The sequence below is a fragment of the Accipiter gentilis genome, chromosome 7 (genome assembly GCF_929443795.1).
Source record: "Accipiter gentilis chromosome 7, bAccGen1.1, whole genome shotgun sequence".
NCBI lineage: Eukaryota > Metazoa > Chordata > Aves > Accipitriformes > Accipitridae > Astur > Astur gentilis.
In genome coordinates, this window is record NC_064886.1 from 15,119,032 (window position 1) to 15,132,850 (window position 13,819).

The following is a 13,819-nucleotide window of genomic DNA, read 5'->3' on the forward strand; positions in this document are numbered from 1 at the left end:
TGATTCTTTTTATATACCTGGCACAGTATGATCTCTGAACGGCCGCTGCCCAGCCCTGCCCAGCTGCCCGCCTTCCTTGCCGCCCACCCGCCGTAAGGGAGAGCCCCGCGCTTGGGGGGGACGCAGCACACCGGCCCCCAGGGGCTGGCCACGCATGGAGGGTGACCAAACGCTGCCACTGCAGCCGGCAGCAACGGAAACCTTTTCCCTCTCCATCCCAGGGCCAGAGCAGTGGCCTTTCTGGTGCACATGGAAACATCGGGGGGTTGTAATCTTCAGCCTCCACCTTCCTGCCTAAATTGCATCTCCTTCTCACTATTTTTAACTCCTTCGGTGAGAAAATCTCTGCTCACAGGACCACTGTTTCCATCTCTGCGCCCTTCCGTCACCCCTGCCTGAACCAAGGAACAGATGGAAAGAAACAACCTCAGATATCTTTGCATCTCCAGCTACAGTGCCCACCAGAAGCTGCTCACTGTGGGAAATATAAAGCTCTGGCACAGAGACAGTTAGCAGTTTGAATCCTGTGAAACCATTATTTAAAATGATGTGCCCGTGTCCAAACTCAGCCCGTGTTGATGGATTGTCTAGTTGGCCTATTCATACATCTGCAGAGCCACGCTCACAGCAACACGCGTTGTGTTCCCCTTTCTTCCACCAGGTGAAAAATAGCCTTTGTGTTTTGCATAAAGCTCAGGCAGCCGTTACCGAAATGACCCGAGCGATAGCTGCTGGGAGGTGTTAAAGATGCCAATCGGACTCACTGCTGGTTTTATGGCCAAGGGCTTTTCCACCTGCCCAGCTTTGGGCTTCTCCATAAGTGACCCTGTCCACAACCAGCCACTGGGACTGCCTTTCCCCTGCCACAATTACACCAAAAGTCCAGATAGTTTAATCAGAGAGAAACACATCTCCAGGACCTCTCATTAAATACCAGCCTCCATTTCACTTCATGTGATGGAATTTTCCCACTTGGGAAGAATAAATTGAAATTCTCCCCCCCCCCCAAAAAAAAATGCATAATGTATGAACTTCTGAACAACATTAGTTTCCTGTGCTACACCATCTGTTAAATACCTGCATAAAATGGATGCTTCAGCCTTATTAAGAAACAATGCTATACTTCTAGCCATATGGATTTTGATTAACAGAAATGTAGCATTTTAGCAAAGTTTTTATTCTTGTGGTGGTTTGTGGGCTGGTGGTAGGATGTATTGGCTTTTGCGAAAGTCGTCATGAATGCCATTAGAAATCGTTTAAATTTAAAGGACGGAATAATCATGAGGCATTTTTAATGCACGCAGAATCTCGGTGTTGATGGCGCAGCAAAAACTCAATATTCCCAATATTAAGGCTTTCTGCTCTCCTCCAAGGTGGGCAGAGGCCACCCACTGCAGGAGCCGGGAAGGAGCAGGGGACAGACCGTATGGCACCGCAGCCACAGGCAAGAGAAAGCAACCTCCTGCACGAGCCTGCCTCGCTGCGGGGAGTGGGTTGCTCAGGGAACAAGGCATTATTCCCCTGGCAAGATCGGGCTGGATGCCACCGGGACGGCCACACTCCCCAGGCAGTGTAAGCATCCCGGCATCAGCCCACTGCAGTGAGCTCCAGTGCTGAGCGTAGCTCCCAGCCCCATTAAGAGCACTGGGGGTTGGGAAAGAGCAAGGCAGGGGCTGTGCATCATTTCCAGCCCCCAAGCAGGATTTGGGAAATACTGAGGGATTAATTGTTAAGCGTAGCGTTACAGCATTAGCTCAATAACGTGTAAGAGAGGATGCACGAATGCCAAAAGATGGCCATTCCTGCTGCCTGCCCCTGGCTATGGCCGTCCCGGCCCTGGCTGTCCAGGTCAGTGGCACAGGCACGGGCAGGGACATGAGTATGGGAATGGGCACGGACATGGGCATGAGCAGGAGCACAGGTGCTCCATCGGCCACGTCAGGCCGAGCTCACCTTCCCCTTCTCCCTCGGCACAGGTGGGAACAGCTGCTGCTCACAGATGTTATTTATGCAGAACTATTATCTCAATTATATATGTATGTTGTTGGAATCGCTCATGCCTCCCTATTAGTTTGTTTCCAGGGGAAACGTACAGTACAGATTAATTACTGAGCAGTTTCGGAGGACCAGCATCGTTAGCTCAGCCCCGGTGTTCGACATGGCAGGATGCATGTGCAGGGCCAGCCTGCGGATGGACAGCCCCATGCCACCCCTGTCCCGTGGCAGGGCACCCCGCAGACCCTGAGCTTGCCCCAGGGCTGAGGCCGTCCCTGGCCACCGGCACGGTGGGCACAAGTGTGGCACCCGTCTGCAGCCGCTCGCTGGGTCACTCAGTGCCAGCTGTGAACTGCACTGAAACTACGGCAAACCCGCTGCAATCCCTACTCCTGCCTTACAGCATCCCTATGGCAACACGTCCTGAACCCAGCGCCGCTGGAGCTCCTTATTAGACAGATAGAAAACGTGCTGAACAGAAGGTAATTAACAGGGCTGCAGGAAAAAAAAAAAGGAAAAAATACTTAACCAGTGTTGGCTTAATTACAGAGAAGTGCTCCTTACAGGGAGACCATCCTCAGCACAAGAAGCACTTCTCACCCTGGCCTGGGCGTCACAATGCTCGTACAGCACGGGGTCACCGCTTGCCCCACACACAATTAAAACCCGATCTGCAAATATTTCTTGCAGCTTCCCCTCGGCCGAGGTAAAGGGTGATGATGCTCCAAGGAGCAGGGAGATTCCCGCTCGTCTGACAGCACCTACCTTCTTGCGCAGCCGCTCCAGCTCCTGGGTGCTGGCACTGGGCTCCCCAGGGGCTGCCAGCAGCAGCTGCACATCGGCGAGCAGGGCACGCGTCCGCCGCAGGTCCCGCCGCAGCCGCTTCTCCACGTCGAAGTCGCGGTGGCCAATCTGGGGAGGGGAGAGGGGGTGTCCTGAGCCCTGCCGCCCTGCAAAACCACCGTCAGACCTTTCTGTCCCACCCCAAGGCGTTCCTCACAAAATTTGGGAATAGGGAAATATTTTGGTAATGCTGAAGTCATGACGCAAGACAATATGAAATATCTATGTATAAATATTACAGTTTTCCCCTCTTTATCAAATAAAAATAATTTAATAGTTAAATAAAAGGGAGAAAATAAATTATATAAACATCAAAACTGTCAGATTCCACCAAAACACCACAATTGTTCCCCACCGGAAAGCTGTTCCTCTGAAAACATTAGCCCACCCCTGGTCTCCATCAGCCACGTGACTGCCCAGTGAGCCATCCCTGTGGCTAGAGGGACAGCCCGGCCGCACAACCCGGGGGCACAGGTGGGCACTGCGGGTCTCCAGAGCCATAGCACCCGGTCCTCGTGGCCACCGGGCACTGTCACCTGCCCTGGGACACCACCCTGGCCGAGGGGTAGGGTCAGAGAGGGTCAGACCCAGAAGATGCACGTCCAGTGTCTCTGCCAAGACCTGGTACAGAAAATGCAAAAGTCATTGCATGAAAGAAAAAAAGCCAGAAAAACCCTTCTGCCCCTTTGGGGAAAAGAGTGACAAAGGCAGGAGAAAGCCAGCCCAAAGGGGAAAGGGAAAAAAATGCGAAATGCTGATGAGAAAAGCTTCCTCAGGAGTTATTTACGCATCTCTAATGCAAAGCATCTGGAGTCCCCGTCAGCCGCAGAGGGACGTAACCGATGCTGCCGCCTTCAGTGCGGGAGGCAACAATCTCTCGCGCACGAATCCCCAGCAATGCTGGTGGAAAACAACTGCTGGGTGATTTTGGAGGCTCACCCCTGGGCAGTGTGGAGTCACCACATCACCCTGAAGCCTTTTAAAGAAGGGAAGTAGGAAACACTTTAAAAAAGCCCTCTACACTCCCCCCCCATCCCAAGCTGAGAGCAACCATGGTTACAGGGATAAAAGAATTAGAAAAACACCAAATAAACAGGGACATGGTTTCAGTGCTTGATTTCAGACTAATTGAAGTAAAGAGAATTTTCTATTTATTCTGTTTTCCACAGCTCTTCTTGTTTCAAATCCGTTCTCCTGTTTTCTGTTCACTGACTAAAATTAATTGTGCGGATTTGACCTTGTAACCTGGTTTAGAGCTGGCTGGCATTTGCTGGAACCAGAAATCGTTGGCATCTCCATTTCCTTAATTAGTTTTCTGGGTTGGCTTTTTTTTTTCTTTTTTAATAAACTGCTCTGAAGCACACTGTCCACTGTAAATCAGACGGCATTTATAATAACCCTGCAGCGGAGCAGATTTGCTGTTATTCCTGCCGTCCTTACAGACCGTATCTTGGATGCCATTCAGCACCATTCTCCCGTAGCTCAGGGTCTGCCCACTGCCACAGAGGATAGATTTTGTATCGTAGCTGGAAGCAGCAGGTACGGCAGCCACCGCTGCCTCCTCCCACCATTGCAGCCCAGTGCTTTTTTAAGTTACGAAGCTGGGATTTCATTTAACAGCTGCTTTCAAGGCTCCGGTCATATTTCTCATACACTATAGCAATACCCAGATCCACTATGCCATCTCCTCTTCCCCTCTTGGCAGGGGCCAGGGACTGCCCGGGCAGTGCCTGGGGACAGTCCCGGGAAGGAGAAGGTGCCTTTCCCTGAGAGTCCCCCCGGCTTTGCTCCATGCAGCTCCTGCTGCCTCCTCATCCATCTTAGTTCTACTCCACCGAACAAGAGGGATTGAGAGGCAGTTATAATAATACCCTGCTTTTATACAGCAAGATTTATTCTGACAGTTCCCAAAACATTTTATAAGCTGGGAGCCGGGGGGACGTTATGGATAAGCCTCGTCAGACCATTTTGTGCCTACTTGAAATATGCCCACCATTTCAGAGTTGCAAAGCTCCCAGATTCATCCTGTTTAATGAACACATGCAATCACCAAGCCTGGTGAAAGGGTGAAATCCAGCCGGCTTGCGCTAATGGCTGGAGGATGCGCTGCTTAATTACCGCAACTCCAGACAATCAGTTCCTCCTCTCCTGCACGTGCGGGGTGAGTTGCAATGCAACGGGGGCTCTGCCAGGGCGGTTGGGAAGCATCAGCACAAACCCAGCCTGGCTGAGCTCTGGGGAGCCCTGGGGTGCAGCAGCACCAAGTTGGCAACTCTGAAGGCACTAGACTGATGCCATCCTTGGCCCCGGCAGCACCGTGGCCCCAGAGAAGTGCCAGCTGGCACCTCATTTGGTCACCAGAGCTCCTTCAGCAGGAGCTGGTGCACGAGACAGCCTCTGGGCCTGGCTGCTCAGCGACGCTAAGTGATGTCCAAGCCGATAAATGCTGTTCAATGAGGCTGCGTTCAGCCCCTCGCCTTCTAATTTAACAGGGAGCAGCTGTGTGTGCTTTTCCCATTACGTGCACTTCAATCACTGCCACAGACACATTGGAGAGTGAAAAAGGATTTGTTCAACAAATGTGTTTGGGATAGAATTCCTGTGTAAAGAGCAGAATCTGATGAACTGCTTTTCTGGGCAGTTGGAGCTGCTGCAACGTTAGTCCTGGTTAGTTTGACGCTCATGAAAATACCAACAAAAAGCAGATGCCTCCCCCACTTAGATAATTCTCCTGTACAAAAGCAAACGGTTCCCCTCCATGGGTCCTTAGGGGGACTGGCTGTCTCCTATATGATGCCTGCAGTCCCGAAACCCTCCTGGCACCCAGTGCCTGCTGCGGCACATGCTGCTGCTCTGATGAGTGTTGTTTGGAATAGGCGAGGGATGGAGGACATTGCGGCCGGCTGCACGTGCATGAACAACCAAGCTGTTGCCCTGTCCACACACATGCATGCATTCACACTCCCTTTTTCACACAGGCAGTGTTTTGAGCCAGGGCACGGCCAGCAAAGCGGTTTGGCTGGTCAGGAGGTAGCAGCAAGGAGACCGGGGCACCATCCTCTTACCTGCTCGCACAGGGTGCCAACGAGCCCTTCCAGGTCTTGCTTCTCGTGCAGCACCATCTGCTTCTCCTCATACTCCTGTTCCAGCTGCATCTCCAGCTGCCGGAGCTGTGTAGGGGGAGACAACCCCAGCCATGCTCAGAGCCCAGCTGCTCCCTGCCAAAGCCCCACATCCTGGCAGGGCACAGCCACCGCCACAGTGGGGACCCGGGCAGCCCCCGGGAGAGGGTGGTGCTGAAGCCTCCCATCGCCGCAGCTGGCACTGGAGACCAGGAATGGTCTCCGTCCCCTGGAGCAACTGCTACCCCCAGGCAGCGCAACTGCTCCTGGCCAGGAGGAGCAAGGGGAAGCAGTCCAGGAGCCTGCAGGACTTTTGGGGACACACTGGGCTCTTTGAGCCACCCCACCTGCGAGGCATGCTCAGAGGTCCCCGAGGGCTGTCCCTGCAGCTCTGGAGCAGTAACACAGGGTATTCAGCCGAGCTAGGAGAGGGGCCAGTGGTAATCCCTCCAGGTTTCCTCAAGGCATCCCATGACCATGAACCAGGCAGGCAGCACACTTCTTGCTCCAGCTCCCCACCAGTGAGGAGGTGACAGTGGCCTCGCAGGGCAGAGCATGCCGTAAAGGCAGGATTTGTACTGCTCCCGGGAGCAAAGGGAGCCTGAAAGCCAGCATTGCACGCAGGAGCCTGCATCCCTCTGCCTTTGCCTCTGCTCAAGCATCGCCATCCCGCAGCGCTGCAACAACAGCAAGCACATTGCAGGAGGGAACCGGACCCGGGGCGGCATCGCAGAGCTCTGCTGTGCAGCTGTGAGAGGTCCAGCAAGCCCAGCTGGGAGTGGTGGTGGTGGAAATGCGTTAACAAAGCAAGCCAGCCCATTGCACAGCCCGCTCCTCCCCTTGCAAGCAGCTGCGTGGCCGTGCCCGCAGGAGTGGATGGGCCAGGCTGCGACCCTGGCACAGTTCCCCGGCGCCCTCCCTGCCCCAGCCGCCTCCTGCCCCCCCAGCTGCTGCTCAGAAACAGGGTTTAAAAAGGAAATGGGAGCAGGCTGTTAAATATCGATTGCTCTCCAGAGTGCCTCTGCCATTTACTCATTTGGAAAATAATACTCAGGCCACGCAGGGTGAGGAAGAGAAAGGATGAACAACGTCCTGTTGGCTGAGAGCAGCCGCAAGGCACGGCATCTCCTTTAAGTGCTGCTGGCAGTACCTTGCTCCCTGTACAGGGCAATTAAACAGAGAGGTGCAGAAGGGCAAGGAGGACCCCGGGAGGAGCCCTGAGCAATGCATTCTCATGACCTGCCCAGAGCTTCAGCAAAAAATGGCCAGTGGAGAGGGGGAGAGAGCAGCGGTGAGCTGTTGCTGCACCATCCAGCAGAAGGGCAGCACCGTGGGAAGGCAGCACGGTGGGAAACAGCAGTGCTTGCACGGTGGCAGCCTCCCGTGACACGCAGAGCTTTATGGCTTAGGGCACAACTACCTGCTGACAGGAGCAGGAGGAGCAGAGACTGCCTCCTTTGCCTTCCCACTTGTCCTGCCTTCCTAAAATAGCACATGCAAAGCCCCACCGACTGCTTCATCTAGCCTCAGCAATGTTAATTCACCATCAACAGCCAGGTATGCCCCAGGGCTAATGGGAACTGACTGCTACCACGCAGCATCGCATCAAACATCCTGGGGATTTTGAAGAAAGTGGAATTTGTGTTTGCATGCCACTGACCTCGTGGCCTTGCTGAAACGGTATTTTCTGTTCATTATCACTAAACACGAAGCCCTGGCTGGCTGGAGTTGGTGCCTTTGGCATGACACTGGTGTTACCGGGAGCACCGTGCCCGTGTGCTGCATTGCACGTGGCTCTCGCTCACTGTCCCCGACAGCCCCTCCAGCACAGCAGGGACTCACACCTGACCCAGACCCTGATTTTGCACCCCAGGGCTGCGACCGGGGCTCATGCTGGGGTGGTGGTAGGAAAGCGGCACTCGCTCACCTGGCTGCTCCCTGGGGAGGAAGGATCCCTGGGAACGGCTCCTCCTCTGCACTGCAGACAGTGGGAGCCCTGTGGAGCACCCAGCATCATTCCCCCACCCGGCACCAACCTACCCTCCTCTGGCAGGATTGCCGCACATCCTCCAGCTCCTCATCCTTGTCTTCCAGCTCCTTCTGGTGGATCTGCTTCATCCGCTCTATCTCCAGCTCCAGCCTCTGGTGGAGCTGAAAGACCCAAAGACAAATGCACCGGTAGTTGCACACAACTCCGGAGGGATGAGGATGGTGTTGGTGCGGGCTTGACATGCCCGCGTGGGGATGAACATCCCCAGCACATCCAGCCCGGTGGGGGCCACGCTACCTGCTCCAGGTGATCGACGGCGGCCGTTTGCCGCTCCAGCTCTTTCCGCTGCTCAGCAGCACTTGCCTCCAGGTCCCAGACCTGCTTCTTGAGCGCGGGCATGGCGCGGGCATCCAGGGCATTGGGGGTGCTGAGCTCCTCCACCCGGCCGGCCAGCACGGTCACCCGCTGCGTCAGGCTGGCCGCCTCCGCCTCCTTCTGCTGCTCGGCAGGGGCAGAGCAGTGCGTCAGCAGCTGAGCCCCAAACGCAGGAGAGGGGGCTTGCACTCACACCCCACTCTTAAAACCCAGACCATTTCCAAATGCACCATTAAAATACCCTGGAGCAGCAGCAGGCAGTGGTCAGCCCCCTCCCTGTACCAGCAGCCCCATCCCCACCATGAGCCCCGAACAATCCTTTCCCCCCTCAGTTTTGCTCACTCACTCCTGCCCTCACCTTCCTCCTGCCACAGGCTGTCCCCCACATGGGTTCCCCGCAGCCCCCGCTGCCTGGGATGACTGGCAGCAACCTTGTGGCTTCCCCCCAGCCCCAGCACGCTGTGCCCCTGCCCCTGCCCCTGCCCCTGCGGGGGCCTTGGTGGGCACCCGGTGCACCACCATCTTGTGGGGGCACAGACCTGCAGTTTCTTGCAAGCGAGATAGCAGGTAGAGGTGTGAAGAAGAGCACAAGTGACTTTAATGAAAATGATGGTGGGCCTCATTAGCTAAACCATGGGATGGGTATCACTTGTAAAAAGCGATAGCATTTCTTCTGGTAGAGGGTAATGTTATTTAAATACATCAGGCATATCCTTGAACTGCACTAAAAGAAACTGGAATCAAGTTGCTGGGTTTGTGCCTGATTGCCTTTGCTATAATTGCAAAGATAATGGCTCTGCTCTAAGAGCTGTTCCTGAGACTGGATATAATGCAGCAAAGTGGGATATTTTCCTCTTACCTCTAAGCTCTGCTGAAGTTTGCCCATCTCCCATCGGATGTTGGTGTTCTCATGAGACACTTTTTCACGGAGGCTCTTCTCAAAGGCAGACTCCCCCAGGGCCTGGGCTAACTGTAGGTCAAACCTGGAGGGGGAACACACGTTACCTCTCCCGAGCAGGCTGCCTCCTGGCCGGGGGAGCTGCGCCAAGGCAGGCAGGGAGACAGCCTCAGCCAGTGGCAAGCTGCTTCTCCTGGCATTGGGCTTTCCAAGGGCTTTTGAGAGGACTTAAAAAAAAAAAAAAAAAAAGCCTATTGTCTGCAAAGTGCTGCCATCATTTTGTGAATCCCTAATTACACCGCACAAGTACCAGCAGCGGGAAGCGGACGGTGTGGCGCAGCAGTGATGTGCACACAGCCAGTCGCCAAAAGCAGAGCTCAAAAAATCGCTGCTATCAGCTGCTACGGACCCAAAACACCCCAAAAAGTGCCTGTGTGCGGGCAGCAGCCCTCTGCCCCCTGCCACCGCAGGCAGCTCTGTCCCTGGGGCTGGCCAGGACTCTGCTGCACCGACGGTTTGGTTTCAGCTCAGGAAGTGTTGCCACTTTGGAGCAATAAACCTGGGAGCTTCTCAGCACCTTCATATCTCTGCATGAGACCAAACCCCAGCCCACAGTCAGTATCTCAGCACAGGCAAGCAGGGAACACTGGCAACACAGTGTAAATTAAAAGAAATTATAAAGAAAGCGGATGGTGAATTCCCCATGTTTTCTGTGCCTGCTTGGTCTTGGTATCCTATTTTGGGGCAGAAAATCTATTTCTTTCACAGGTACCAAAGAGCAGCAGTAAAACACTCGGGATCATTTCTTAGCTACAGGGCTCCTCTCCTCCAGACCAGGAGCGCAGTTTGCCAGCAGCGCTCCCGGCATGGGCACACCCACACCAAGGGCACACCGATACCTGGGACACCCCAGCACAAGGGTGCCCAGGCACCCAGCAACACGGGAGCCCCAGGCAGCCCTCCCCGCAATGCCACCAAGCGTTGCATTGCGAGTGATTTCTATTATGGAAGCGCGTTACGGTCACACAGTAACGGGATGTAAAAATAACCTCCCAGCTTGGTGCGACCTCCAGCAGTTGACGTAGATGAAACTAGCAGCCCTTCCAGGAACTCCTCACCCGAAGCCACCCTAAGCATCCCTTTCCCCTGCTCTCCCTCTCCATTAGTCCCAGCCCTCCCACGCAGTCCCACCAGCCTTACTTCTTCTGCCTCTTCTCCAGCTCGTGGCTGCGGCTCTGCTGGCTCTCGGCAAGCACCCGCGCATCCTCCAGCTCGCAGGCCAGCCGCCTGCACCGCCGCCGCAGCTGCTGGGACACCTTCTTGGCTGCCTCGCATGCTGCCTGCACCTCACCGAGCTGCGGGCAGAGGTGGCGGTGAGCGGCCAAGGGACCCTACGGCACACGAGCCCCACAGCCGCTCCCCAACGGGGGTTCAGCCCCGCTCTGGCACCAGGGGATGGTTCACCTGGAGATCTTTCACCAAACAAGGACAGATTTAGGTGCCCTGACCCCTCACGCTCCGGGTACCCTCTTGTGTGCCTGCAGGATCCCAGTCCTCCTGCTGAGTCAGCAAAGCTGCCCCAGGGGCAGATGCCTGCAAAAAGCAGCGCCTGGACCAAATGAGCTGGATCCCCCATGGAGTCGCATCATGTTTGGGACAGACACACAGACAAGACTGGTGGAGGTCTTGCCAGTCATTAAGGAATGACTTTAAATAATTAAAATCTTGCACTAATGAAGCCTGTAATTCCAAACTAACTATCTGAAAGCAAATGGGCTGTTTTGTTTTACCCAAGCTCCTAAGACTGGGCTGCTTTTCTTATTACTTTTTAGTGTAGCATGAATAATATTAGTTTCTCTATTTTATCCTTATGGGAGGTGACCTGACTCACAGGCACATTTGCTTTTTCCCTTCTGACGGCAAAGCTCGGGAACTGCCAGCTCTTTACATTAGCTGTCTTTACATTAGCAGCTCTTTGCGGGACAGATGGCGTGAACACAACGCAGTCCAGTATCCAAAAGCCAGATCAACACCAAGACCCACCACTGAGCCCCTTCCCACCCTGCAGCTTCCCACCCTGTGCTCACACTCACACCTGACCAAGGTTGAGTTTTGCCATGTTCTGGTGCAAAAGTGACTTTTTAAACTTGAAGGAAGTTTCAGGGTATTTATTCTCAAACTAGCAGAAAACAGCCATTTTCCCCTGGTCAGTGAGAGCATCAGCAGCAAGCGGCTGCATTTCTGAGCCTCAGCCCTGTGAAGCTTTGCCCACCGCAGGAGCAGGGAGAGGACAACCAGCTCCAGCAGTGAGCCCCACTCCACAGAGTGACCCTGGGGAGTCCCTGTCCCCTCCCGTGCCCAGGGCCGGGAGCACTTGCCTTTTGCTCAAGCCCCGTCCTGGTGCCCAGCTCAGACTCCAGCCGCTCCTCCAGCTGCACCAGCCGCTTCCGCAGGAAGGCGATCTCCGTCTGCGCACAGTCAAAGCGCACTTGCCACTCGTCCTCTGCGAATGGAGAGAAACCCGGAGGTGACGGGTGGGTGGGTGCTCAGGCCTAAGCAGCCCCCAGCAGCCATGCCGGGGTCGGACAGGCAAATACGCAATGGCACCGTGGCTGTCATATGGCCTGAATGCCAGCACCGAGCTCGTAGGACGCAGCTCTGCTTTGTGCACCCAGGGCTTCCCCAGCTCACTTAGCACATGTACCCCTGCCTTAGGCAAAGTGTGCACACTCATCCCATCCCACGTGTGTCTTAGCAGCCTCCTCACCGCTTCAAAGCATGCTTCAAACACACTTTGAGCTGCCGGGAGTGCTGGGCAGCACCAGCAAGCACCAGCAGTGCCCTTAGGCAGAATCCCTGCCTGCATCCCCAGCCCCAAGAGCGAAAGCTCTGCGCGACTGAGCTGTCACTGCCAGCTCCGGCTGGACAAGCATTGCAGAACGACAAAGTGCCAAAAACACACTGGGGTGGCCAGGGGCTGGGGGGCCAGCACCGCTTTGGAGGGGGACCAAACCTCTGCCCATTGCAAGAGGCTTTGCTGTGCCGCTGGGGCAGCCGCGCTGGCCCCACGGGTCAGGCTGGATGCTCAGAGCATGCATGGCCCCTGAAGGGACTCCCCTACCTCCTCCAGAGCCGCTTATCTTCATCTCACGCAGCTGAACTAGCTGCTGGGCCTCTTCCAGCTGCTTTTCCACCAACTCCAGTTTCTTCTGCACTTGGTCGTGTTTGCTCTGGGGAAACCCGGGAAAGGAAGGGAGCAGCTCTACCCGGCTCCACGGCACTTGGGTCCAGCAAGGCCATGCCGAGAGTGCAGCACCGCCACCGGCATGGCCCAACGGTTGCCTACCTGCAGCTCCTGCAGCTCGCGGGCACCCCGCAGCCTCTCTGCCCGCTCCCCATCCAGGACTTGGCAGGCAATGTCGCCCTTGTACCGCTCGTCCGACAGCTCCGTCGTCAGGTCGATGATCTGGGGGGTGCAACAGAGAGTCTGTCTAGGCATCACCGTGCGTGCCGGCTTAGGGGGGGCCAGCCACCCCGCATCAACCCAAGCATCCTGACTGCTCTCATTTGGCAGCTGCCTATGCTTAGGGGATGTGGTAAGTGCCCAGCATCACCGACCAGCGTCACCAGTAGGAAACCAGGCTCCCATTGGCAGTGCCTAGCAAAGAGCAACCACTGCTGGAGCCCGTGGCCGTACCCCTTGCATGGCTGCCTGTGGCAAGGCAGCTGCCCGCTACGGCTGCAAGCAGCACGCTGCCTGCACTGTGCTGCCTGCACTGTGCTGCAGGCAGGGCCCATCAAATTTCTGCACCATTCTAGTTGATTAACATTAAATTTCATTTGCAACAACAAGCAGATGAATGAAGGGGAGAATTATTAATCCAGAGGATTAATTCCACTTTCTGCAAAGCAGAGGTGAACACAGACCATCCTGCTCAGCCGGCCAAGCAAGGGGCTGCAGAGGCAGCAGGACCAGCAGGAACATGCAGGCTTCCAACATTCCTTTCCTCCATCTGACAGCATTTTAAGGCACTCCACATTTTGTAGGCAAGCTACACAAGCTCCTTAGGGTGTCCAACAGGTTTAACTCCGTAAGTTAACTCCATAAGTTTTCTTTCCCTGGGGAGCTGGCATTTTTCTAGGTCTGTCCTGAGGTGTTAGCCTAGCTCAGCAGTCCCAGCCTCATGGCTGTGATTTCATTTTTAACAGAGAGCTTAAGCTAAATCATCTTTAGCTCTTTCCCATTGAGAAGGGGGTCCCTGGCCCTTGGGGCTGTTGGCACCATTAACCAGAGCTGCAGCGTTACACCTAGACCACAGCCTGGCCATCCCTTGCGAGGGGTGAGCACCGTGGGCCAGCGAGCTGGGAAAACCCAGGGTATTTAGGGCAAATTTGGGAGCTCCTTCTCCTCCTGGTGCTTAATGAAACCCCAGCTGCAATCACGCAGGAGCCCGTGCATCTGAGGGGGGACTCCGCGTAGGACCAGCAACTGGCTGGGGACACACACGGTCCCCAACATGCCTCCATGTCCCTTTTCTGACACACGCAATGGGGCAGCTGAGCAGCTGCCCTGGCAGCTGCCACCCCCTGAGCGCC

At 55.3% G+C, this 13,819-nt stretch overlaps 1 protein-coding gene across 1 annotated transcript in view; it reads right to left on the minus strand.

Annotated features, from left to right (window-relative positions):
* The window catches only part of MYO18B (myosin XVIIIB), a 76,382-nt gene that overhangs the window by 27,410 nt on the left and 35,153 nt on the right, over positions 1-13,819 (minus strand). The window contains exons 25-33 of the mRNA XM_049805307.1: positions 12,570-12,689; positions 12,345-12,453; positions 11,602-11,726; positions 10,424-10,578; positions 9,185-9,308; positions 8,248-8,448; positions 8,001-8,111; positions 5,904-6,008; positions 2,761-2,907 (exon numbers count right to left, since the gene is read on the minus strand). Of these exons, the coding sequence (XP_049661264.1) occupies positions 2,761-2,907; positions 5,904-6,008; positions 8,001-8,111; positions 8,248-8,448; positions 9,185-9,308; positions 10,424-10,578; positions 11,602-11,726; positions 12,345-12,453; positions 12,570-12,689 (1,197 nt within the window). The remainder of the gene's footprint in view (positions 1-2,760; positions 2,908-5,903; positions 6,009-8,000; positions 8,112-8,247; positions 8,449-9,184; positions 9,309-10,423; positions 10,579-11,601; positions 11,727-12,344; positions 12,454-12,569; positions 12,690-13,819) is intronic.